Genomic DNA, 27,356 nt, shown 5'->3' with positions numbered 1-27,356 from the left:
TCAAAATAACGATATCCAAGGCAGAGCCATCTAAAAGCTCATCGAGAACAGATATATATTTCACCGAGCTTCTCCTCAAATTTGTGGTGAACAGTAAACAAATTTTATGGCAGAAATAAACCCGAAGGTTGGCCACTGCTTTCTGAAGCGCGACCGGCTGTTATAAGACCGTTTTTCTAATTAAAATGTTGTTCGGACCGAGGATCGAACCCAGGTCCTACGGAGTGGTAGTACGCACTTCCTGTCACTCAGCAATATCCATGCAGGTAGTTCGTTGAGGTTTGCTAAGCGTAGATTGCCGTATATTAATTAGAAATCGTTAATTGCCTACCTTTGTAATTGTCGAAATACTTTTTTGTTAGAAGTGAACATCAAATTTTTGCTCAGTCTATCCACCAAGTTCATTCCTCCAACTTTTCGTGAATTAACTGTCCTCTTCGAAAGGTAGAAGAGAACTATAGCAGCGCATAAAAAGCAGCTGCAGATATTATTTCGAGCAAATTATGTTATTAAAAACTGCAAAAATATTAGGTAACCAAAATATTAAATAGAATTTTCCATTTTTACAAAGATAACCACACAAAATTTCGGCTGAACTTTCAAATTTCAGTTTGAATTTCGGCAGCTTAATTGCTGTCTATGTACGCTGCTAATTAAAATATTTTATCATTAATTTAAATCCACATCTCAAGCCATTGTGTGTACTTGAGAAGTTTCAATCACGTCCACTCAAATACTATAACCAACTCATCAGAAGTTGCTATCTCAACGAGCTGGCTTATGAAAAGAAGCTCATAAACAATTTTAATTTGTTGGATAGCTTATGCCTGCAAACGTACATACATATGCACATTCATAAATTACATTACTAACAGTTCAGTATGTTCTAGCCATTGTGCGCAAATTTATATGACTGTAATGTGGCGTATTTTTGTATCGCTCCTGAGTGAGGATACCTCACTCATTAAAGGCATACACAGTTGAGATCATTAAATTCTGTACAAATGAGACGATTTTCAACACCATCACATACACTTGCAGCAGCAGCACACGGCTACGATATTGTTTTCATACTTAGAGTCATAAAAAAATCTTTCCTCGTCCACTTGGCTTCACCATAGCGACTCGGACTTCAGCGCACAGTCGTCTTTAATGACCTTCGTTTCGCCTCGCCAAACTAGCCAAGTGCCAGTAAACTTCTCATGTGAATACAAAGCTACATACATATGGACATACAGTGTTGTGAAGAATGTAGTTTGTAAATAAATAGAAGTGTGATATGTATGTATTAGAGATGGGCGCGGGATTTAGGAACCCGCAGGACCAACGCTACTGATTTCAAAATGGCCGGGAAGGGCGGTATCGGGAAGGTCTATACATATTTTGCGGGCGGGACGGGACCGAAATCATTTCCCGAAACTCGCGATAATATTCCAACCACCGCAAATTAAGAAAATCTTGAAATATGCACTTTTTCATGTTTTATTGAGACGAAAACGAAGAGCAAAGCAAAACAAAATAATCGAAAGATGCCAGATCGCTAAGAATTCCTTTTTCTTTTTTTAAAATTACTCAATTCGAAAGACATGTAAATTTTTCTTTCGGGACCCACAGTACAATTCGGAGAAACGTCAGGATGGGCGGGTTCGGGAATTAAAGACTAAATTTCGGGATGGGCATGATCGGGACTAAATATTTAATACCATGCCCATCTCTAGCATGTATGTATACACAATGTGCATACAGTTACTCACAAAAGTATTCGTTGTTTAGGTTTTTCACGATATTTAAAATGTCTCAATCTATAAGAGCAAGTAATTTTTAGTTAATAAAAATTTAAGATTATCGTTAGTTTCTTTATGGTCCAATGATCGCATTTAAACCGAATTAGTATGGCACCACCTGTGGAGTAACACCTTTACTTTAAAAAGGCAGTTATGGAAATCGGCTAACGTGGTCCAAGGTTATGCTGTAACATACATAAAAATAAAACAAACAAAAAATAAAATATTTGGTTAAAAATTATATACATAAATCAATGTTGCAAACTTTCTGCAAAATTCGCGAAAAGTCAGCGAATTTCAAACAAAGGCCATCAAAATTTCAAACTTATTATTCGGCTAGGAATTACCGTTGATTAAAAAAAAAAACTCCAGGGTTACGGACGCGACATTCGTACGAATTTAGAGTTAAATAAATCATGCGGAAACTGAAGTCACTTGAAAAAAAAAATTGCCGTTATGTAGCTTTTATACCGTTCTTTAGTTGACAAAAAATTAGGTGCGCTGCAACACTGACGTCGAGAAAATCGATGAAAAGGAGGGCATAATGGACGCGAACAAAACAGAAGTGATTCCAGAGTACATATAAAAATAAGCAAAACTCAGCGAATCGTGTAAGGTTTCCCTTTATTAAACATTCTTTAAATAAAATCAAATTATGGACCATTACAACCAATTCAATTTTAATCAGAAGCATTTCGCTGTTGATTTAATTTTGAATTAAAATCTTGTAACGGACGTGACAGGTTTTTCCACATACAATATTTTTTTGCCAGTAACACATACTAAATTTAATTTTCTATTTAATTTTTTCAGTTCTTCTCACCTTTTTTCGCCATCTGAATACGAAGTTATAAAGCCGTTTGAATTCATTCATTTGCATTTTCGGTTTACCTTTTTTGGAAAATTCCCATATGGAAGAAAATGGGGAATTTTGAAAAATCAACGGGCCATTTAAAACTTGCACTTTATTTACTGATATTAAGTGTGCTAGAAAGCTGTATACTAAAAAAAAAAAATCTGATTAAAATTTTGATGGGCATTTTCCGAAATTCGCTTCATTCACTTTGTAGAAAGTTTGCAACATTGGTTTATGTGGCTTTAGTTAAAAACTGGGCTTTATTTAAAATAAAAATTAACGAAAACGATTTATAATTGAAGCCGTTTTGAACATCGTAAAAAAAAAAACTACGAATACTTCTGTGAGTAACTGTATGTAGGAACTAATATTTTTCTTCATTTCTTTGCTCTTGTGTGGCAAGCATGTAGTTTTCACCCTCCGACTAATTGTGGAAGGGTCTAATAAAAATGTTTGCACACAAATATATCAGTGTAAGTGTGTACCACTTGAGACCATAGCTCATTGCTACTATACATCTATATGTACATATGTACGTATTCCCGATTATGCAGTAAAGGAGTGCAATAAATTTGTTGCCAACAACACGTTCGACTTTATGATTTAAAATTTCGTTAACAAATTTGGCTAATAAAAGAACGAAATTGTTGAGAAACTTGTATTAAGGTGCGTCATAAACAAGCGTATAATAAAAACAAATCGTAAAAGAATAGTGCAGCACAATAATTAAAAATATGTAGAAGGGCAACACCATCAACAAGGCATGATGAGACGAGAGAAAAAATAATAATGAGTGGAGCTACTTGAAAATATGCACCATGTTCTATAAGAAATAATAAAGAGGTTAGCAGATATGTATGTGGCAATACCTGTAAGCTTAGGTAGCAAAAACTTCTCCCATATTAGTGTAAAAGGAAATCTACATTTTCAAAGGAAGAAAAGGACGCAGCGTCTTATGGTTTCTTCTATGATCGCTTACACAGGGAAAATGTGAGCTATTGGGACAAGAAGTATATCTCTATGAAAAGTGTCTAGGTTAAGGAGTTAAACAGACGAAAAAAAACGAAGAAACTCATTAAGGATTCCTTACTGATTTTATGTGAAAATTCTTTTGGATTTTAGTTGTAAGAATATTCCTAAAAAATCATAGAGAAAATCTGCTTAATTTTATTCGATGCCTTCTTGAACAAATTTAAAAATTCATATTATTAAATAGAATAGTGTCGGTGAATTGCTGAAACTAAGAAGGTTTTCTTCTTGGAAAAGCCTATGGAGCTATCTTCTAATTTATGGGGTTCTATTTCATAAAGTGGTTTTCGCTCTGCGTACGAATGTTGCCTCAGTCACGAAATTACAATTGGAAAGGAAAGTATCTTTCGTCTCTTCTTCTTCTTCATTTCCTTAAATACCAAGCGAGACAGAGCGAATCTACTACTCCTGCGCGCCATCTGGTTCTGTTTCTGGCAATCGCTTTGAGCTCCTACCAGCTTTTGCCGAATAGCTTCGCCTTTCGATCGATTGTTTTTCTCCACGTTTCGCGGGGTCTGCCGGGAGGTGTGCCTCAGCTTAACATTTCTGAGCAGCTCCTCATTTGAGATTGGTTTAGGCCAAAGAAGTCTGAGTATTATTTTAAGGCATATGTTTCTGAAAACTTGCAAGCATCTGATTATTGCAGCAGTGACAGTAGGAAAAGCCTAATTTTTTGAGCTGGAACTCAGAATGGTGTTTCGCCATAACGTGTCATCATAAAGGCCGCTTCTTTCTTTGCTTATTCTGCGGTTGCCACGTGTCGATTTTTATTTTTTTTATATTAGTAATATTTTTCGAGCTAAATTTTTTTTTATTATTTTTCTATAAAAAAATACGGTACGAGCTTTAACCAAAACCATATAAAAGCGTTATACAAAATTTAGGAAAACTCAACAAATTTTCATCAAAATTTAAACTTTTAAATCTAAAAAAAAAAATTTTATCAACGGGATTTTTTGCCGTTCATTACACTAAACGCTAATAAAACTCACACCCAACAAATTTTCTAAAATCTCAGATTTAACAGTTGAAATTGTGGTGAGAATTCGTTCAGTTTTTTAACATTTTTTATAAAGCTGAAAGCTATGATTTATATGGTATAGAGTCTTCGTTGCCATTTTGGTAAGTATGAACATTCATATGTACATATGTACATAAATATACATGTTCCTTCGTTTTAAGATCAATAGCTTAGCGCTCTACATATGTGCTGATTTAATTTGCTGCACTTCTTTTGCCAACAGAAAAAGATGAATGGCTGAGTGCGTGGCAATGAGCCAAGAGGTACATTCGCTTGTTGCGACTGATTGTTTGTGGCTTTTTATGACAATCGCCATGGCAAGGTTACTTGGGGTGCGATTCGTTTGTCTGCAGCCGCAGGCGAACGTACCACAGACACCGGCAAAGTTAGTTTGCCTGATGGCTTGCGTCAATGTTTTTACGATCCCCGCAGACATTGTTTTATTGTCATGTGAACTGTTTCGCGTATTTTGCCCTTTGCGTTGAGCTCAAAAAATGCGCGCTCCAAAACATTTTCTAGCATCGTCCAAACCTTAGATATTTATGTAAGAACGGTAAATATTAGTGAAAATCGTACACTATTTTTGGAAATATTTTGTTTTGTTTAAATTGTATAAATTTGTAACACTACAACAAAATCCATAAAACTAAAAGTTTCAAACCTTTTAGCAATTAAAAAATATACGTAAGATTTTCATCAAAATTCCACACTTTTTATTTAGAATTTTTAGAATTTTTTCGATATGCAGTTGCTACAAAGTACCTTTGAGATTTTTTTGTTGCGCATTTTCTTTCATATAACAATAGATTTTGTTAATGCGCAGCCAAAAAAAAAATTCTAAACATTCCCAATAAAAAATGTGTAATTTTTTTTTATTATTACAAAGTTAGAAACTTTGAGTTTTAGGAATTTTGTTGCACTGTGAACTATGTTTTCCTTTAAAATAAATACAATTTAAATATAACAAAATATTAAAAAATGGAAAAAATTTGCTGTACGATTTTCACTGACACTCACTGTATGTACTTTTATATGCGGAAAGTTTTTGTTGAATTGTTATTCCATTTGTTTAGTGATTTTTTATTTCGTATTTCTCATCCAACCTAACTTTTTCGTTCTATGTACTCCAATATGATGACGCTCACACACTCCTGCATTTGCCAATCAACATAACCCGTAACAAACATGGATTGATTTGCGTTTTTTTTCTGTTTTCAACCAACCATTCGCCCAACCCATCAACCAACCAACCAAACAACCAACCAACCAAATTATAAAATCAACCAACTTGCCAAATTGTCCACCGCATCCAGCAATCGTTCCGAGAAGCAGCCATCAGCAAAGGATGCCCTCTCCTTGGGCCGCATACCGCCAGCGTTCACACGTGTCCCATCCAAACGCCAGCCAAGACGCGTGATTGATGACTTTCTAAGCGGCAGCAGGAGCGCCAACAACGCCCTGAATGGCATCGGTGTCGGTCATACGGGCAGCAGCGTTACCGATGGCGGTGGTGGCGGCGGCGTTAGCGTTGGCAGTTATTACAATGGCGGTGGCGTCGGAGCGGGATTGCAAACGGCCAGCATGATGCCAAAGTAAGTTCGTCCTATGCACAAGAGCACTCACAAAATGCATACCTACATACTCACACAATGCATACGCCTACATACATACATACATGCCTATTATTTATACATATATCATATCTACGGTTATACTTTTATATGTATGTATGTGTGGGTATGTATATTCGGTACTTTTAGCTGTTTCAAAACATTTTTTATTTTATTTATTTACTTTGTAACTTTTTTGTCAGTTTCTATTGAATTTCAGCATTCCCTTTGACTAATTTCCGGTGGAGGCGCTCTAGGAGAAATTTCAGCAGCATAATTCCTTTAGTTTTTCCTTGTCCACGCTAACCACTAATAAAATAGTATTTTGATTTATTTTTCGCCGCCGCCAAGTGTGATTTCGATGCGGTTTTGATTTTACGCTTTTTTAGCAGCCCACTCTCTTCTTCCAACTGCTGCACAATCGACCACGTTCTAAGCTGGCTGATTTTACTGCCAACTAATGGTGGCACATTTGTCATGCAGGCTATCCCAGTCGATCCCGGATCCTATGCGCCATTGTATGTGCGATACAAATTGTTTCGTTTATTTGGGCCCTCATGTTTTTTGCCTTTTCATTAGCGAAGAAATCAAGTGCAGTTCTTGACTTTCGATACGTTTTCATTGCGAAGAGAACAACAAGAAGAAATACACGTACGCTACACATATAAACTATTGCCAAAAAAAAAAAAAAAAAGAATTCGAGAGTAAGAAACAAATATTGTTAAACTAAGTGTGTTTTTTCTTTGCTCTATTGGCTTGGCTTATGCTTTTTCCTGCATGTACAGTAGGGCGGGTCGAAAATTTAATTTCTCTCAAATCCCTTGGAAGTAGTGAAAATATATTATATATATATGAGGCCAAAAACAATGCACACTGGTCGAATAAGAGGAATGCTTGTTAAAAATTCAAGGTTCAATGCAACGCAACGGACAAAGTCAAATGTCATTTCAGGCAGACCTTTAATTTATGATCACTCTCAAACTAACTTTTTTTCAACTAAGTAAATTGTAATTGTTTTGTTTGTAATTGCACTCTTCTATAGTCAAAGGATTTAAAGATTAGCATCCAAATTTTTGGGCTGTATTCAGGTCGTTGATTCCAAATATACTTATCTTTTTTTTCATACCACCTATAGATAGTTTGCGAATTTTAGCAAATTTGGAACAATTTCGGCAGCTTTAATATGAAAGCTTTTATTCCCCATAACCGTGGAAAAATTTCATTAATACAAATGAATTTGGAAACACTGAGATAGCACAAGTTGGAGAAGCACTAATTAGTTTTCTTATGTTTATGCATAAAAGACAAAAATCACTAATAAAATAAGTTGAAAGGAATTTGTGTTCAAAAATTTCAGTTTTTTTTTAACGATTTTCATTATATATATTCAGGGCTATCACAGAATCCATCGTAGTCTCGATTTTCGTGAAATCTACGAAAGTGCTATCACAGAATCCGAATGGCTACGAACGTAAATTCGAAATTCGTAGAGAGCCTTCATTGAATCCGTTCGTAATGAAGATTCGTACAGAAGTCTCGCTTTCAATTCGATAATTATTACGTTTTAATGGAGCATATTTTCAAGCCTAATGCAGAACCATATTGTCCAATTGGAATATTTTAATTTATTTTTACCTCCAGTCACTTTTTCACATAATGGAATTAAATGACTAATGAAACTATTCCGCTCAGTTTTGAAGAATGCACAAATGGTCTTAAAACGGGCGTTCCTCAACCTAATATTAGTTAGGTAATGTATGTACAAATGTGTTTAAATCTACTACTATTTAATTATTAACCGATTCTTAATCGTGGGAAAGTCGTGCTTGCACTTCATTTACCACGATTTTGAAAACTGGCCTGTTTCAACAAAAATTACATTAACGCCGACCAGTGTCGGATCCAGCGGGGGGATTTTGGGGGTTAAACTACGTGTCAGTCAGTGGCGGACCCACGGGGAGTGTTTTAATACATAGACACCATTTTATACATACATATGCGCCATAATTAAACACCCCCCGTGGGTCCGCCAATGACTGACACGTAGTTTAACCCCCAAAACCTCCCGCTGGATCCGCCCCTGATGCCGTCCATAGCTTTGAATGAGGAAGCACACACTTAAGGTACCCACACACCGATGCGATTCTGTCGGAACGAATCCGCACCGTTTTTGATGCCACAGAAGTGACTGCTTCGAAAATATGTATGAATGTGGTAGAAGTGGAAAAAATAATAAAAATTAGTCTAAATTTCAGATCTATTCCAAAAATTTTCCACATATCTACCACGTGCTCACAAAACTTATTATTTCCTAAAATAGTACATATGTTCTTCTTTCTAAAGCCATACAAAAATTTAAAATTGGTTAAAAATTAACTGAACTAAAAAATCTTTAGTGCCGGAGGTAGTGCGAAAATGGGTTTTTGAAAATAAGTTGAGAGTTAGGAAAATGTTAGAAAAGTTTTGAAAAGAGGTTCGTTTATTAATCGGCCAGCTCTACGACCTGTATTAGGTCACTTAAAAAGTTCGTGGAATTTTTTATTTATTTTGTAATGCCATTTATTTTCCACCCATATAAAGTTGACCCAGCCTAATGTACAGTCAATGCTCAACAATCCCGAATCGCTTCAAAAATCCATTCAAATTCAATTAAAGACAATTGCTTCGTCTAGACATTTGGAAAGTATTGTTTAGTGCGAGTAATTTATCAAAGACCAATGTGAGTTTTCATTAGCGTAAAAAGCGCTGCTCTAAAATATATCACTTGAGGTTGACCGAAGTTGTTTCAATACACCTAGCAACAGAAATGCATCGAGCTTTAATTTATTTGTGAAGTCCGCTATTATTTAAGTTCATTTAGTCTAACTCTCAAGCTCTGTAATTCGCATAGCACGTTTTTAAAGAAATATGCGTGTAAGGTAATTTTAGTACAATCTCGACCTGACTTTAACTTGCTTTCAAATAAGCCCAGTTCTAAATAAGTGTTGGTGTTGGTTGATTTTTCAAAAAGGATGGGAAGATGATTTATTTTGGCACGAATTTCTATCATCCCTTGTCTAGCTCGAACCAGACCGAACGAATAATGGCACTGAAGATGGCACAACGCCGAAACTGGTGTGCCTCCAAACCAAACTTGACAACGAATGACGCAAATTGGTTCGAAAATATGTCGAACTAAACAACTAGGTTTACGAGTATTTTTTCGTCAATGCGTCCTTTATTCGTGTCTAGTGGCCATATATGTATAGCATATTCCTATCTATTTATTCCAGAAACCTGAAAAACGAAATTTTTTGTAATCATTTGCATTCATACTTATCGAAGCGTTATACTTGTATTCAGTGACAATTATCGAAAATTTCCCCAAAAAGTTTGTTAGTGGTATTTGAACCCGCCTCCAACTCCAACTCTAACATATGGGGTGATGGGCGCAATTTATTTCTTACCATCATTTCATCTCTTCTTGTTGGACGCTATAGCCGACTAAGGGCCATTTTCTCAAGTAACCTGTAACTTTAAAGCTCACTTTATATTTAAAGGTTGCATTAAAATTTATGATTGTGTCTAAAGTAAAGTATTTCATTATCGGCTTTATATTGGTTTAAAATTTTAATCCAACCTTTAAATATAAAGTGAGCTTTAAATTTAAAGGTTACTTCAGAGAATGGCCCTAAGCGATTTCAGCCCAAGTCCAATAAAGCACGCCAATCGTTTCTATTCTCTGCCAACTGACGGCAATTTCAATTCTACAGTGACGTGTGTTCTGTGAAAAAGTAAAGTCGGAATTTGTATGCTCTGACGCCCTAGGATTGTTCTATACCGAAAAAGACATACCCCTATTTTTTATTTTGAAATCAAGAAATATTTAGAGGTCGCTCAAAGCGCTTAAAGTTTCCAGTTTATATGGGCACGCAGAAACGGTATAGAATGCTTGAAAATCAATACTTTTCGACCGGAAAACTTTGCCTCTCTTCAGGAGATTCCCAATAACAATACCAAATTATTTATTTGACCATTTTTTGATAGTAACTATATTTTAGAGGCCCGCCAAAAACTACCAGAAAATGCCATAAATGCAATGGTGCGATAAATAAAAAACCTTTAGTGCTAAAAAATAATTAAATAAACAATTGGGTATTGTTATTGGAAGTCTCCTGAAGAGAACCAGAGTTTCGCGATCATAAAATATTGATTCTCGAGAATTCCATACCATTTGTACGAAAACTTGTTTTCCCCCATATAAAATACATAGAAAACTTTGAGCGCTTTGAACGACCTTTAAATATTTTTTGATTTTGAAATAAAAAAATTAAGGTACGTTTTTTCGATATATAGAACAATCCTAGGGGTGAGAGCATTAAAATTCCGACTTTACTCATATTGGACCACCCCACTGTACATGCTTATATAGTTCTCTCAAAAGCATTCAAAGATTTCTCATATTTATTCGACATCGCACGAATATAATTATTTTTGCTAGATCATCTGCCTAGGTACTCTGCCTCAACGATGGCATCCTCAACTAATCATTATTAAAAGTATTAAATTTTTCGAAAATGCATTCATATTGTTACCGTCGTAAGTATAAGATAAAATATTTGAATGCATCTAAGAAAACATTTTCACTGGTTTAGATGCTGATTGCATCAATCATCATTAAGTTGCATGCCATGACCTACACACCCGAGGGCAATTACTTAATTTGTCAGAGCGTGGCGAATGCGTAGCCCAACGCTTAACCATCGAAATTATGCGAATTCGCCGCAAAATATACAAATCAATATTTATTGCACAACGCGCCTCGTATGTGTGTATAAGTATGCACATGTGTTCACGCTTGCGCGCATACGCCCACTCACGTGCGCTTCAAGTATCTGCGTGACGGGTGTAATCAGCCGTTCCTATGGACAGACATACGTACATATATGTACATATGCGCATATTTTTCCATGTGTTTGCGCTGTGAAGGTGGCGCATACGCGCAAAAATTTAATATGCAGCAATTTATTTTACACCTCAATTACATATGTGTGTATGTATGTGTACGACTGCGAAGATCTACACTGATCTCCAATGTTCGCGCACAGGTAGATGCATATTTACATACATATGTATGTATGTACGAGTCCATGCAAAAATATTTTCTTTGCGGTAACGTTTTCGAATTCTACGGTGTCTTACTAACCACTCACTGCTTAAATTGCTTTGTGATATTCATTTACCTTATTACTTTCCTATCTTCCCTCTTCCCACAGCAACAACTACGAGAGTCCCTACCGCTCCACCTACAGCATACCAACCAGCCTCGGCATACGACCCTACCATCAGCAGTCGCATTTAGGCAGCAACGGTGGTGGCAGCGTCTGCAATAGTAATTTGCAAACACCTGATTCGCCGCGCAGCACGCGCAGCGCTCCATGGCCACGTTCCCAGCAGCGCTCACTATTTGGCAATAATCCCTCAAGTCCGCGGTCGGTACGATCGGCCATCGCAACAGGTGGCAGTAGCGGTGGTGGCGGTGGAGGTAGCGGCTCGCATCATCACCATCAACACCACCATCATAATCAGTCCGGCTCAGCGTCGCAGAATCGACAGTCATCGCATTCGGCGCATCGCGATCACGTCTCTTCATCTTCAGCATCGGCTAATCAGCAACGTTATCGCTCGAGTTCGGTGGAGAGTCATTCATCAAACGATTCACGTTCGACGCGCAGGTGAGTACAACAACAACATAAGCAATAGCCACAACTAAAAAAAAAAAAAAAAAAAAAACATTCAGCGCTCTAATAAGTGCGATACAGCTGCAGTGGCATGACGTGGTCGGCGCATTTTCTCGGTTGAAAGCACGTACGATCGCATTACCGCCGACTGCTTAGTTAAAATATGTTTTTGATAACCAATAATTTGACGCAATATTGACTTTAACTTCAATTATATCGCTGACCCTTGATCCATGTATGCATGTATACCGAATATGCAATTTCGTTTATTTTTTTATTATTATTTTTTTCTATTTTTATTCTTCTGCTTCTCTACTTGCCTCCATTGCATACCGGCAGGCATAGGCATCGTCATCGGCGTACATCCGATAATGAGAGCGAATTATCGCGTGGATCTGGCCGTTCAGGTCGTTCGCATCATCGCAAGCATCGGCGTTCGCGTCATCGTCGTGACTCAGCCGGTTCTGATCATGAGAGCACGCGCGGTCGCAGCTATTCGGGACATCGTTCGTCTTCGGTGCGCAGCGGTTCGGCGGAGCTAATCGATTCCACATCACAATGGCGCGAAGTGCAACGCCGCCAAGCCGAAGCTAGTCTGGGTCAAAGTTCCGTGCAGCAAGCGTCAGTGTCGAAGAGTAGTATGGTGGCGCGCAGTCTGCACAGCAACGACAGTCATTCGGATACACACTCTCATCACAAATCGCGGCGACACCGTAAGAATAAGTGAGTAACCGCGTGCAAGAGCTTTTTTTGCTTTTTTTTTTTTTTACTACTCACTTTTCTGTTTTCTCCTCTTTCATCAGATCTCCATCTGATTCGCGTAATCGCGTTTGGTCAAGCGAACTGGCGAAGCATTTGCAATTCGATCTGGTCGATACGGCCGGCATGACTGAGGATCAACTACGCGAAATACCCTACACAGTGGTGGAGACAAACTCGAAACGTTCAACAATGAATATGAAGATCCACAAGAGCGGCAGCAAGGGCAGCGTGGGTGGCAAAAGCACCGGTTCGGGTAATACGTTAACGAATGGCAGTGGCTCGACTGGTGGACAGGGAAAGAATCGTGTGGATCGCATTAGAGGGTGAGTAAAGAAAATACTATCTTAGAACTGAATTAGAAAAAAAAATAAGCGAAGACTGCACCAACCAAATCGAGTGTAAAAACATGAAGCGTAAAACTGCTTATGAAAGAAAAACAGTCTGAAAATATATTCAAATTAGTGCAACCACAATTTTATAGCTGTATTTAGCGTCTTGGCTATAGAATGGCGGTTATATTCAAGCACATAAAACTATAAAGCTCTCTAAACTTCATACATATCTTCATTTGGAAGCGCAGAAAACAGGCAACTTTATTTAAATTAAATTAAACAGCCCTTATCAAGGTCGGTTCTTCTCTTTGGCCATCCAGATCTGTTAGAGTAAAAAAGAACCTTCGATATCGGGTTTTCTTCCTTCTGATAGGTAGATATGGTACATATGTATGCATATACATATAGATATACATATACATATACATACTTGTCTATGTACCTCATCGAGTTTTCACTCATTATAAGTCTTATCAACTAGGTTGCTTAGAGCTAAAATATTCAGATTAAAATACAACTTAATTTATTTATATTATATTTAAATTTTCATAGAAAATGTGAACCTGGTCAACAAGTCATCAACAGTGATCGAATCAGGTGAGCTTCTCAATGAAAATCATTCCATACAAACACAATTCCATACTAATTATTTGAAAATTATCTCCTTCGAGTGTAGTGTGGGCATTTTTACTATTACTTGAGTCTTTAAATGAACTCGCATAAAATCTTTAGTTGCAGTTACCGATAAGTTTCAAAGCATTTCAAATGATAATCTGTCTTCTTTGTTACTGCACACAAGTTGAAAAACTTTTTTTTAGGATTTGGCCTCATTTGATTGTTGAAAAAAAAAATCACTTGTAATCTTGCCTTAAACTCAGCTAATAAAGCAGAAAAATTAAATTCGAACTAGCTCAGTTCAACATAAAATTCGGATCTTATTTTTTAAGTGAACTTTCTTAATCGATTTCGGAGATGTTCGCCTTGAATATTTATGTATTTAACGCCACGGTGCATGTGGTAAATGGCTGTCTATCTACGCAAATGCCTGCGTTTAACGCCACTGGGAACGGGAGAAACAGGGACAAAGATAAAGACATAATACAGTAGATTTCGTTTAACTGCATTCGAGTGCGCAGCAAACATTTTAGTGTACTTAAACATAAAAAGCAGTTATGCAGACAATCAAAAACTGTGTACAAATAAACTTGATTCGTTAAAATTTATTAAAATAGTCGGAAATTTAAATTTGGGGTTTTTTATGATATTTTACTGTCAATGAACCATTTCGAAAAAGGGAAATTTTTATTCAAGGATAATGATTTTTTTTTTTTTAAATAATTGTGTAAATTATTGAATTTTGATGCCGTGATGCTGATAAACGAACAAATGACTCTGTTACATAGAAAAGTGCAGCCATACAAAATTCAGCTGACCGTGAAATTTTCATGCGAACCACGATTTGTTGGCATTATTTAGCAATATTATGCAGCTAAGCAGAACATGCAACAGCGAACAGGCAGCTAAACAAAAGGATAACGGCAGAGATATAGACAAACAAAAGTACATATAGAAATAAATGACGGTGAATATAAAGATATAGAAGAAGATGACGGTATAGATGAAGAGACAGGTGAAGATAGGGTTTGCCAACATTCCGCCGAGGGGCGGATGTTATTAGAAATAAACATTATTTGTATGTTGCTTGCAAGAGGGATTGATCCCGGACCTATAGTCTAGAAATTCTTTCCCATATTTCTGAACGGCTCTCTTCGTAATGAAATACAATCGTACATCAAGTACCTAACGAACTCTGTCCCTAACATGTACTTCCATCTTCTACAGATTGTTGTAAAAGACTCTTACCATAACATCCAGCCCTCTACTATTTCCGTAAGAAGCTTAATGTAATCACGATATTCAGTGTCACGTTAGAGCTTCTGCTTCGTTTTTTGCGCTATATCCAGGAGATTTTTACCAAGTTTAAAGCACGTCCGTCTTCTCTACACTGGAAAAAATATTAAAACGAATCAGAAACGTAACTGACCTTACCATATGCTTCAACGAAAGTACTGTATATTGGTAAATATTCAATTCAATTACGCGCATATTAAAATGACTGCTTTCGTTCCGAAAAAGCATCCGTGAATTGAATAATCCAGATAAAACCTGCATGTTGCCTACAATGGAATTCGGATATCTGGATATCAACAAATTAAGGGCAAGCATCTTTGCACACTCATCTAAATCCAGCATATATGTAAATGTGCTTTCAAGTGTTGAATTTCCATTAGTACGCGAATTTATATGGATAAACAGGTGCTATGTATGTGTGTGTTGTCACCGCTCTGCATGCTTGGCACATTAACCTATATACGTACGTGCCACATTTTAGTATGAAAATATTATTTTTATATGCGAACATTTTTTAACGATAATAAAGTATTCATATTTACTATGCATTATTTCCCTCAGTGTATTCTGTGGTAACTGAGTGCGATTGGAAATGCCAATTCTTTTCATCGCAAGGGGGGTCTACCTTTTCATCTGCCATCACTAGCCTTTGTATATGTATATATTGTTTTAAGGCGCATGCAGCTCAGTGTCGCAACGGTATTAGACGTCGCCCAACGCGTAAACACCCGTCGCGGTTTTAGAAATGCTCCTCAGAACAGCTGCAGCTGCCAGGTGTTCGGTATGAGAAAGCACCCTACTTAGCTAACAAAAAAAAAAAAAAAAAATAAAACTCTTTCACCAAATTTAGTCATTGTTAGTTCCATCTCTGAGAAGAGTATCCATCTTTAAGTGGTAGCAGGACCATCTAGAATCTCCATATTTTCATAACCTTCGTTGTTCGAGCTAGTCTTCCACCTCATTTAAACGGAGGTAATCCATTAACAAAATCGTTGCGCCCTCATCCATCAGCCTTACTGCGAAGGAGTGGGCATTTTAACATTTCTCCGCTTTGGTCCAACTTGGCTAATCTTGGCAATTGTTCAAAAAGTAGCACTAATCACGATATTAGGGTGCACTTAATCAGCACTTGTACTCTCCGTCCGTTACCATTAGGATTGTTAAATTTCTCGCTTTTACGATCCCGGGATTTCGAGAAGTCATTATCACAATCCCGGGATCCTGAGATTAGTCCCGGGATTTTTATATTCATTACTTTTCAACAACTTAATCGAAAAAAATTGCTTCTATATTATTTGAGAAGCTCTCCTGCCATAAAATAAGTAATAAATAAATGGGTTTGAAACCTACTTTTATATTTAAAGTGGCATTTTTTGTTTTTTTTTCTCTGGTGTCAGGATTTTTTAAAGATCTTTATAATTTCAAAGATATGATTGATTCCAAAAACTATTATATACTATAAAAAATTCAATGCAATGTAGAATAAAAATATGGGTACCAAATGAAGAGAAAATTTCTTTAAATAGAAATAAAAAATTTAAAATTTGTTGGATACACAAAGACGACTAGGTAATTTTTTAAGCTAATAAATTTAGAAGGACGAAATTCGAGGATGTTATCGAGTTTATATAAGTCCTTAACATATAATGTTTTTCAAAAACAAATATTGCGAAATTTCAAGGATAAAATTTTAGAGTGTTACTTTCAATGCACCAAAGAATTGAATCTGTTTAAATTCTACAAAATTTCGTCTTTAAGTTGATGCCCATACTTCTTCTATAAACACATTTCGATGAATTTTTTAAATCAAATTTGAATTGCTGACGTCAGAGTGAAAAACTAAAAACTAAAGTCTGATTATTTAGTCAATCGACTGAGACCTCGTACTGGGTCAAAGTGTCTGCCTTAGCGAGAGAAAAATCTAATGGCGACCCCAAAGGAAATTAAAGTCAATTAAGTGATACCTATAAACTCACACAATTTTGAAACATTTATACGTATGTCACGATCTAGGCAAAGGGCTTATCTGGCATTTTTTGTTTGAAATGTATTTTTCAATTCGACCTCCTTTAGCTTACTTTCACTTGCACCTTTTTCGTGCGCGCTGAAGTTGTGTAGTCAGAGTTGTGTTTATTATCACGATAGAATCCAAAAATCTGTTGTGCTATAGCTGAGTACTAAACGTCCCCCCATATCTTACAAGAACAAATTTTGGTTTTTCTCGTCCTGTACATATAACACCGTGCTACAAAAACAAAAAAATTTCGAAGCACACGAAGCAATCAATATACTCACAAAACCTCACACAGGGTCAAAGTGTCTTCCTTATTCAGAGAGAAAAAATGGGTTGGCGACGGAAATTAAGCGATACCTATAAACTCAAAAAATTTTGAAACATTTATGCCTACGTCTGTACATCGTCACCATTTATGCAAAATGCTTACTTGGAACTTTGTTCGAAATGTGTTTTGTAATACCAGTACCCTTAGTTAGCTCCTAAAGGCACCTAATTCCCGTGCATCGCAGACTAGTAGTCAGAGGTGTGTATTATCTCGATAGAACCAAAAAATCGGTTGTGCTAAGAAACATTTTTTAATTTTCTCGCTCTGTACATATGTATGTATAACACCGTGCGACAAAAACAAAACAAAAAATCTCGATACACACGAAGTAACCAATATACTCACGAAACAATGGGCCGAATATAGTAAAACTTCAGTCCGTGCTATACAGTGTTAAAAAAAATCCGGCCGCAGATCAACCAAAGCTACGCTATCCACTGTGGATTTTTGTGAAAAACTTCTCACTGCGTAAATTTTTTAACTAACTTTTGAATATTTTTCACATTTCAAAAACCTTTTCAAAAAAATCGTGACGTAAGAGTGAATAAATTAGAACGCAGTTTTACTATATTTGGCCCTTTGGGTCGCAAATACATTGATTTTTTTGCGTGTAATAGCCTATTTCCACCAAAAGCTTAACCGCAGTTAGGAGCTTAGGCAAGTTCCAATTATTTTAACATGAAGTGATCGGCAAGGTTTATTTCTTACTTTTTGTCGTTATACTTTCCTTCTTTGGCTTGTATATAGCATGAGCACTTACCCTCTTCGAGTTGTAATATTTTTTCCAATAGTCATAAACTGCAGTTAAGGCTTAGTGGAAAATATCTATAAAATTGACTGTCGCACGGTGTAATTTACGTACAACCCTATCACAGAGTTTATCTTGGTTTTAATATTTTTCAGACTTTATTTCCAAAGTTCAAATGTGACTGACAATGCGAGTGGCCGAAATGGATCTATACGCTCCGCCAGCACAATATCTTCAAGAGAATGTGAACGGAATAGTGGATTAGTCAGGTAATATTACACAATATTATAAGTTTCTCAAAGCCTGTAGTACCAATTTTCTGAAAAAAATTTATATTAAAATCATTAGAATACAAATAGTAGCTCCAAAGATATGGATCAAGGTGGATAGAAGACCTACTTGAATTTATTACTAGGCGTGTTTTATTTGACGAGAAATTTAAGCTATTAGCTTATTTTGAAGGGAAGACTTAGCCAAAATAACTATAATGGCTAAGCCGCCAAAATAAAACACGCTTAATATTATTATTAGGACATATGTATATAGCGCTGCGACGTAGCTAGATCTACTGTGCTCACCCTTATCAAGTCACTCCAACCTTTGGCGGTTAATAAAGTTAAGCACTTTGGAGGGTGTCTTGTTCCAGATTCTGGATGGTGACGATAGCCCCTCTCCAAGATTTATAAGGCTGAGGCGAGTTATACGCGGGCAATCACATAGTATATGCTCCGAGGTTGCATCCTCTGCAAAACCTGCAGTTCGTCTCTTCTGAGAGTCCCATCTTATGCAGATGGTACCTCAGCCTACAGTTTCCTGCCAGTTATCCGGTGAGTGTTCTTAAATCCTCTCTGCTAAGATTTAGCGGCCGTTCAGAGATTCCTCGAGAGGGAGTTTTGAATCTTTTGGACTGCCTTATACCCTTTGTCGAGCGCCATTGGGTTGTAACCTGCAAGTCCGCAAGTCCTCTCATCCCCTTAGGAGCGCTGCTGTGTATCCTTTGGATGGACTAATGAAAGTATGAGGTTCGATCAGGCTCCGTTGGGCACCGCATATCGCTTGAATGTCAGCCCGTTCGTTGCCATAGAATCCCTCATGACCCAGAACCCACCATAAGGTTACTCTGTTACTCTGGCTCCTAGCCTTACCTTTTTATAACTTTCTACTACCTTTGACACCGTTTTACAAGAGTCAGGTGCTCTTAACGCTGCCTGGCTATCCGAAATGATGTTTATTGTTGCCCCATTTGTCTTTATTTAAATCTAGGTCCATATAGGCCGGCCCCATCCATGTTTTCATCCTCAAACTTCAAACCATCAGTATACCAGACTTGTGTTCCCTCACCGAACATAGCGATTATCGTTTTATATAGGGCTTTGTAAAGGTCAATTGCGGTAGCATTGAGTCTGTTAGTTTAACAACGGGAAATTTTTTTTATGATTTTAGGACAGGGGGAATTACCCCTTAAGTCCCCACTTTTCAAGCTACTTAGGTTCGCTAGCCTCAGGGCGCTCCAGCAAGCCTTTATCTCTAAAAGTGTGTCCACACAAACCAGGCGGTGGAGCTTACCCAGAGTGACTTTGGAGACTGCCTGCTTGGCCAGACCAGTGCCGCATAGGTGTGAATCGGTTTTTTCGCCGTAGTGAATGACCAATACGTTAATTTCGCCGATATTCCCCAAGTCATACCATGAAGCCTTTGACAAGCATAAAATGCTCTCGTAGCTTTATTAGTAACCGCTGCGAGATGTGAGTTCCAGTTGAGTCTTATATCTAATATTACGCCTAGATAGTTTGCCTCTTATGAGACCTCAGTCTCTGTCCCGCAGAACTTGGGTTTGGTCAAGTTTAGCTTCCTTCTTATGCTAAATGGGACGATGACAGACTTTGCTTCGTACGACGACTGATATGTCGAGAAATGCACACAGGGTAGTCGGCTTATACTCCATTGCCTTTTCAATAGCTTGGGTTTAGGCCATGTATTGCAGTAATGTACTTGAATTTACAACGACAACTACTTTTGAACTGCTAATTTGTGTAAAATTTTTCGCAATCTTTCTATTGACTATTATTATTGAATATTATTATTTTTCTTTATCAATAAATTTCACAGAATGATGTCCAGCATGAGTATGGGCGACTTCATCTCACCAACCGGCTCTAATCTCAGTCCATTGGAGAATTCTGCGCTGCGAGTATCACACGAACACACTGATTCAGGCCTTGGAGCTGATCAAGACTATGCATATTCCTCTGAAAGGTAAGTGATAATTGTTTTTTTTTTTTTTGTAGCCCAAAATGTATGTATATGCCAACATACCCAGTTGATTTTCCGACCCACATGATGCGTCCTACATTCCATTTCCCTATTTTTAGATCTAGCGATAGTACACGTTATGGAACTAACAAGTCCTCGGGCGCCTCCAGTGGCAGCCATCGCAAATCAATCGGTGGCGGAGGCGGTGGAGGAGGTGGCGGTGGCGGCACATCCACTTACAACAGCTTAATGCAGCAAACTGTGAGTAATCAGCAAATGCAATACCAACAACAACAACAACAACAACAAGCTCCGCCTCGCCAAACTTCATGCTTTGCACAACGCCAACAGCAACAATCGCAATCGAAACCCATTTATAACAATCCCAACTCACACAACAGCCACACCCATCAAATGGGCAAAACGTTGGCACCCATACACTCCTCATCCAGCTCCCTTGGTCCCACATCCCTTGCAACAACTAACTTTACTAATGCTAATGAGAAATGCGCTTCAAAAGCCTCAAACTCAAATTCAAATAACAACTCCAACACCAACATCAACAACATCAACAGTAGCAACAGCAGTGGTGTCGGCAATCGTCTACTGAATTACACCACATTCGAGAATAATCAATACAAATTCAGTTTGAATAATGTTTTTGGCAAAGCGACTGGCGCGGCAGCTGGCAGCGGCCATAACGGTAGTAGTGCCAACAACAGTAGCGGTAACATAGCGGGCAGTAGTGGTGGTGGTGGTGGAGGTAGTAATGCTTATGGTTGTGGTAGTAATTTAAGTTCTAGCACCAATCGCATGGATAGTTTCGTCGAATGGCCGAATACGCCTGCGGCGCCGTACTACTATCAGGGGCCACCGTCGGTCGCAGGGCTGCACATCAAGAAGCGCGACGCCAAGTCCGACATCGGCGTACCCACACGCCGTCTATCCGGGCATGCAATCACCAAAACGCAGCTGCTCACCGGCCAAATGCCAGCAGCTGGCTATTATCACACACCAGCACCCATACATACAGCTGGCATAGGTGGCTTCGATTCGCGGCTACAGCCGGCCAAGTCCGATCTCTTTCTCTCCTATCTGCATCATAGTGCGGGCGGGTCAGTTGCAGTTGGCACTGAGTATGAACGTCCTTATATTTACAACTACAAAATGCCGCAAATGCCCGACTTTCTGCGTAACACTGGGCTGCAGCAACAGCAACAGCAGCCGCAACAGCCGCAGCAACAACATGGTCCACCAGAGGGCCATCAACAAATGTCCGCTTATCACATTTCGGGTGCACAGACCGCCGATCCGCCGCCACCGCAGTCAACGTTGTATAAACCCTCATTCGGTGGGGTTGGTGGCGGCAATAGTGGGGGCAGTGGCAATGGTGGCGGCGGTGGTTTGGAGAGCGCAATGTTATTTGGTGGCGCCACACCTGCCACTGATGTACTCTACTACCAGTTCGACAACGGTAAGCCACCCATCGTTCAGCAACCAAAATCTTCGCTACACAAGACCGCAAACAACATAAGCGGCAGCGCGGGTGGCAATGGCGCCGTGGTAGGGCCGTTAGTATTCTTGCAAAATGCCAATGCCACATCCATGTCATCAGCAACGGCCGGGCAGCAGCCGCAACCGCAGCAGTCACAAACTGTAAGTAAAATCGCCAGAAAATGAGGCTCATCAAATCGAAAATCGTATTGGAAATTGAAAACGTCTTTTGCATGCATGCGACATGTTGTAGCATGAGGCATGTGGCATGTGGCATGTGGCATGTGGCATGTGGCATGTGGATGGTGCCATTAAATATGGCTTGACCAGCTCGTTGCACGTTTGTGTTTTGTTATTATTTGATAAGTGTGCGTGCTACTAAACATTGTTTTGTGGTTTTCGTTTTTGCGCCGCACCCCCTTTGTTTGTTTCATTTCATTAACTGTGGATTACCGCCGTACAACACTCGCTCGACCACAACTACATAAGTTAGCTGTAAGTTGTCAATACTAATTGCTTTGAACTTTGGCGTTTTTGTGTAGAAATTTGCGTGTTTTTTTTTTTGAGTGTGATTTGGTGCGGCGTCCCTTTGTTTGTTTGGCACGTTTTGTTTTTTTTTTTATTTTTGTTTCGTCTCATTAACATTTCGTTAGCTGCGCCGGTTTTCTTGATTTGTTTATTTAATTTTCAGCATATTGGTTGTTTTTGTAAATACTACACTTAATTATGTGTTTATATACGTATCCATTTAATGCTAAAGTATATGCACGTATCGAATAATTTTGTGGCTACCATGTATTTACTTCTTATATACTTAGACAGGTAGATTATGTATAGCCATACATATGTGTGTGCTGTTTAATACATAGATTTATGAATATAATCATGAAAAAAAAATGTCTGCAACAATTGGAGTTAAATCCTACGAACTGCTCTATGCAAAAAAAAAAGGGCTATTTTTGTCAGTTGTGCTCATTTTGAAACATATTTGCAAATAATAACACAGTGCTTGCAAAATTTAACTTTATTTCCCCCCTGCCAATAATTATGTTATTTTTTATATACATACATATTGATGGTCCTCTGCAATAACGGCACAACTCAAAAGTTCATGTTTTTGAGTTACTTATATAGCTGATTAGATTTATATATAACCATATTTTTCTGTGGCAAATCGACATATTTATGCTTAATTTTTACCAATCCGGCAGAGTCGCTGTTTTGCCATTTGTCACAAAACCGCAGTAGCCAACCCTTAGTACTGAACAGTGGCACATTTCTAATATTTATCGTGCGAAAAACTTTCGATAGGTTCATGATGCTTTTATGTGAAACAACGACACTTTTCATATTGTGCCGTTGATCAGCAATACAAATGGAGTATTTTTCGTTTAGCTACTTAGGAGTTGTTACTTATTTCGTATTTTTGCAGTCCAACACTTACTAGATAAATCCTTAGAAAAAGTCATAATTTGAAAGCTTACAAATTTTTTCTACAGAATGAAATGATTAAGAAACACAAAATCTTTAATTGACACTACTGAAATATATGAAATTTTGAGTTGTGTCGTGTCATTATTGCAGAGCGCCATCGATATGTATCTAGTTATGTTGAATTAAAATGTATGTTGGCACTTCGAAATTTATTATACTCGAGCGCACTTGTGCACAACTACGATATTTTAGTAATTAAATTTTAGTAACTACTGCAGCTTATTTACTCAAATTGATATTTACAATGATTTTTAAATGAAAAATAAGATTATAAATTTGTTGAACATGGGCGTAGCCACGCCCACTTATGATTACATGTGTATATCCCGGTAACCGCTCCACCAATTTCTTCCATAGCGTACCCAGCGGCCGTTTTTGGTAAAAATAAACTGCGAATTTAGATACCTCGGACCCCAAAACCCCCAGAGAGGCCTCTTAAATGTATAAATATTTCCATTTAAATCATTGAACCATAAATTGAACTAAATCAAAACTATCTATCTGAAATAGAGTTAGCCCACGTCCCCCGATAAAGTCGGCAAGTCACCGATTTAAAACAAAGCATATCATTTTGAACTACTTGTACTCGCACTGGGATGTTCCACGTCAACAAAGACAGGCTTCTAAACAAAAATTGTGTCTATGGATTTAAGTGTGTATGGCTTAAAAGATTTGTACATTTTCTTTTTAATGCCGTGACCAATAACCGCATAAACTTGGACGGCTGTAGACACCCTGATATAACAAATATTTTTGATCTCCAGTAAATCTCAGCACGACAGAGTTAAGCAGTCTTTTGCCGTTCAACAATTTTGCCAAATACTTCCGATTTAAATTTATAATATCTGAGGTTTTATTCTTAAAAAAAAAACTCAAGAACCGCCAAGTAAAAAAAAAAAAATTAGTCGAAAGCAGTGAGGCCTCAAAAGTTCGCTTCACCATATTTTACCAAATATTTCAAATTCCTATTATCATTTGGAATGAAGTTTCAAGTAACTCCGATAATTTTTAGAAAATATTGTTCACCACTTTGAAGCCGCGATTTCAAATTTCCGAAAAGTAACTTCAAATTCATAATCAGCGACCTAAAAACTTCCGAGAAACAAGTTTCGACAAATTTCCTCACATTTTCAAAAATGTCTCCGCCATTTTGAATTTCAAAAGTTTAATATTAGACTAAATACTGTTGGATATGGAGTTTGAGAATAATATGAGTTCTTTCGGAAATTTTATTCAGGCATTTATCCGCCATAGTGGCATAGTTATTTGAAATTTTCGAAAAAACGCCACTAGGCATTCAAAAGAAGACGAATGTACAAATCTTTTAAGGTATAGCACACTTAAATCCACAGACACAATTTTTGTTTAGAATCCTGTCTTTGTTGATCTTAAGTATAATTGAATTTGTCTACGTTGCAACGCGTTGATTTCAAAAATATGTATATATAGAGTCGTCTATACTATAATAAAACTGAAGAGAAATCGTGTGGGAAAATCGAAAATTTCTTTAAAAGAATGGCCGAAGGTGATATGAGGAATATAATTGAAAACATTTGAACCATTTTTAGAATTTTTGTCTGTCTGTTTTTTTGTTTGTTTGGCTGTTTATCTTCGGAACCACAAGTCCAATGACTTTGATATTTGTGTGTGTGTGAGGATTTATAGCAAATGCATACAAATGAGTCTCCGACAGATGGCGCAGGAGTGGAGATATTTAAAGAATCCGTGCTTATCGTACGACTTGGATTAACGACTATTAACTTTAAGAAAGGAACTATTTCAACAAAAAAAGGACTCAAAACATAGAAGGGGCCAGAACCAGGATACATATTTATGTAGATACGTACCATGAATTTACTTTATAGATGGCTTAATGATAGATGGAGCATGCATACAAAGAAGCGCAAAACTGTTTAAACGCCCCAGATATCCTAGGCATATCCACGGGTCATGGGTGTTTCAAGAAGAAATAAGAAGAATTAGAAAGAACACGGTAAGAATATCGATGGGGGATAAAAAATTAGTACATAGTGATTTTGGTTAAGTATTTGCAAGGTTTTTAAAGCTAAAACTTTATACGGAGCTTAAAAAAATTAAACAAATTTCCATTAAAATTTTCAACTTTTTACCGTGAATTTTTGGAAAAATTTTTAAGGCCTATTAAATTTTAGTCTAATAAACTTCAAGTTTTAAGCGACTAAAAAATCGCGTTAATTTTTAATATTATTTTTTTATTTGCTGAAGGTTTTTTGCACTTTTGCTATATAAGTATGAATTTCTTAAGGAAAAAAATTCGTAAGAATGTTTGCAAAGTAAATTGAACGAATCAACGACTGTCTTTCTAAATTGCACTTATTATATTAAAAAAATTCGCAAAAGCTCTCGGCAAAAAAAAAACTTAAAGTCAATGCGATTTTTCACCCATTTGAAACTTGCACTTTATTATACCAAAATTTAATATGCTACAAAACTGTAAATCCAAAAATTTTCTAATTCTGCATCGCTGACAATCAAAACTTGTTGAATTTTTCTAGGATCTGTAAATGTTTTATTTATATAGTTTTGGTTAAACCATGTGCCATATTTTTATTAAAAAAAAAAAAAAAAAAAAAAAAAAAAATTAACTTTAAAAACCTTTAAATATTTGACACAAATCACCATGTACTCATTTTTATTTCATTCCACTTCCACCCTAGTAGCGCAATTTATCTATTCTTCGGAAAACAATATTTTCTTAGCTCTATAAATGTAATTCAAAACATAGCTTATAATAACTAATAAATTCCTTCAATATGACTTTTATATGTGTTTTGTTGTAAAAATCCCAATGAGCGCAAGTACAATTCATAATTTATTTAATAGGAGCATGAAAAATATGAACTTTTGCTATCGTCGCCTTATCGTACAGTCATAAAAAGATAACAACAACACCAAAATCAGTTTTATACTATCACTCAAACTTCAATAAGTCCCATAATATGATATTTATTATTTACCAATTTTATTAAGCCGATATTTTATTGCTTACAACAAAATATTGCGAAAAACAGCAAAATTAAAGAAGAAATAACCGGACCTATGAAAAAGATAAGCATACTTACAGGCTACTAGCAAAACAGTAAACAAGACTTCGCCTGGCGTTGATTTTGTGCGTACTCCGTACCCAATACGAGTTCGATAGGCAACTGAAGTTTATCACGCACACAAGTAAGCACGCCCGACAATAACATTTATGCGCACTCACTTTCACACACACACACATTCGAGCATTGCATATGTGTACATCAATCTACCTATTCATATGTACATATGTACATTACGTCCTTATGTATGTATGTATGTCAACACTGTTTGTTTGTGCTATGTTGGCTGCCATTAAACCAGCAAATTTATTGACTTCCGCCCGAAGTGAGGACAATTTTTGTTTGTCATAATTTTTGATTTGCCTCTGCCAGGGTCATTCCAGCTGATTTGAGTTTCCTATTGCATACTGACTCGCTCTTTTCCGTCTACATTCTGTCTTGCCTTACTCTCTGCTCTTTGAACGAGTGATGAACCCAACCCGAAGGAAAAACATTTCGCACAATTTATTTTTATTAGAAAATTATACCAAAGATTTTCCTTCCTTGAGTGGGATATACGCAGCCAAAAACGTACGAACGCTCCCTGTAGGAATATGTGCCGATGCTATTGCTATTTATAACACACACGGGGTTCACACTTCGAGTGTTTGTTCAAATTTTTAGGGTTGATGCATAAACATAAATATTATAGAAATATGAAATTTGAGCTTGATTAATACATTTTCCAAAACTTTACAGCACAAAAACAAAAACTAATCAGTTTAATGGTTTTCCAAATATCTCGAGAACGGGGTGAGGAAAAAATCTGAAAAAAATCACACATACACACATCAAAATTCTCTATTAAAAGAAATATTTTTTAATTTTTTTTCCCTTGAAAAATTTTTTACATACAAATTTTTTGATGAAAAGAAAAT

At 37.0% G+C, this 27,356-nt stretch overlaps 1 protein-coding gene across 4 annotated transcripts in view; it reads left to right on the top strand.

The window, feature by feature from the left end:
• Positions 1 to 27,356, top strand: part of LOC118737315 (uncharacterized protein DDB_G0283357) — a 289,535-nt gene that overhangs the window by 219,229 nt on the left and 42,950 nt on the right. For 3 of the 4 annotated variants that reach the window (XM_036467744.1, XM_036467745.1, XM_036467743.1), the window contains exons 11-18: positions 6,004 to 6,282; positions 11,556 to 12,014; positions 12,360 to 12,743; positions 12,824 to 13,105; positions 13,667 to 13,711; positions 18,271 to 18,384; positions 20,225 to 20,371; positions 20,488 to 22,024. In XM_036467744.1, coding sequence (XP_036323637.1) covers positions 6,004 to 6,282; positions 11,556 to 12,014; positions 12,360 to 12,743; positions 12,824 to 13,105; positions 13,667 to 13,711; positions 18,271 to 18,384; positions 20,225 to 20,371; positions 20,488 to 22,024 — 3,247 coding nt within the window. The remainder of the gene's footprint in view (positions 1 to 6,003; positions 6,283 to 11,555; positions 12,015 to 12,359; positions 12,744 to 12,823; positions 13,106 to 13,666; positions 13,712 to 18,270; positions 18,385 to 20,224; positions 20,372 to 20,487; positions 22,025 to 27,356) is intronic. The other variant, XM_036467746.1, reaches the window with a different exon arrangement.

The sequence above is a fragment of the Rhagoletis pomonella genome, unplaced genomic scaffold (assembly GCF_013731165.1).
Source record: "Rhagoletis pomonella isolate Grant_MI unplaced genomic scaffold, Rhpom_1.0 Rhpom_scaffold_00004, whole genome shotgun sequence".
Lineage (NCBI taxonomy): Eukaryota > Metazoa > Arthropoda > Insecta > Diptera > Tephritidae > Rhagoletis > Rhagoletis pomonella.
The sequence above is the reverse complement of the archived record's forward strand: the minus strand, read 5'-3'. Positions and strand labels throughout refer to the sequence as shown.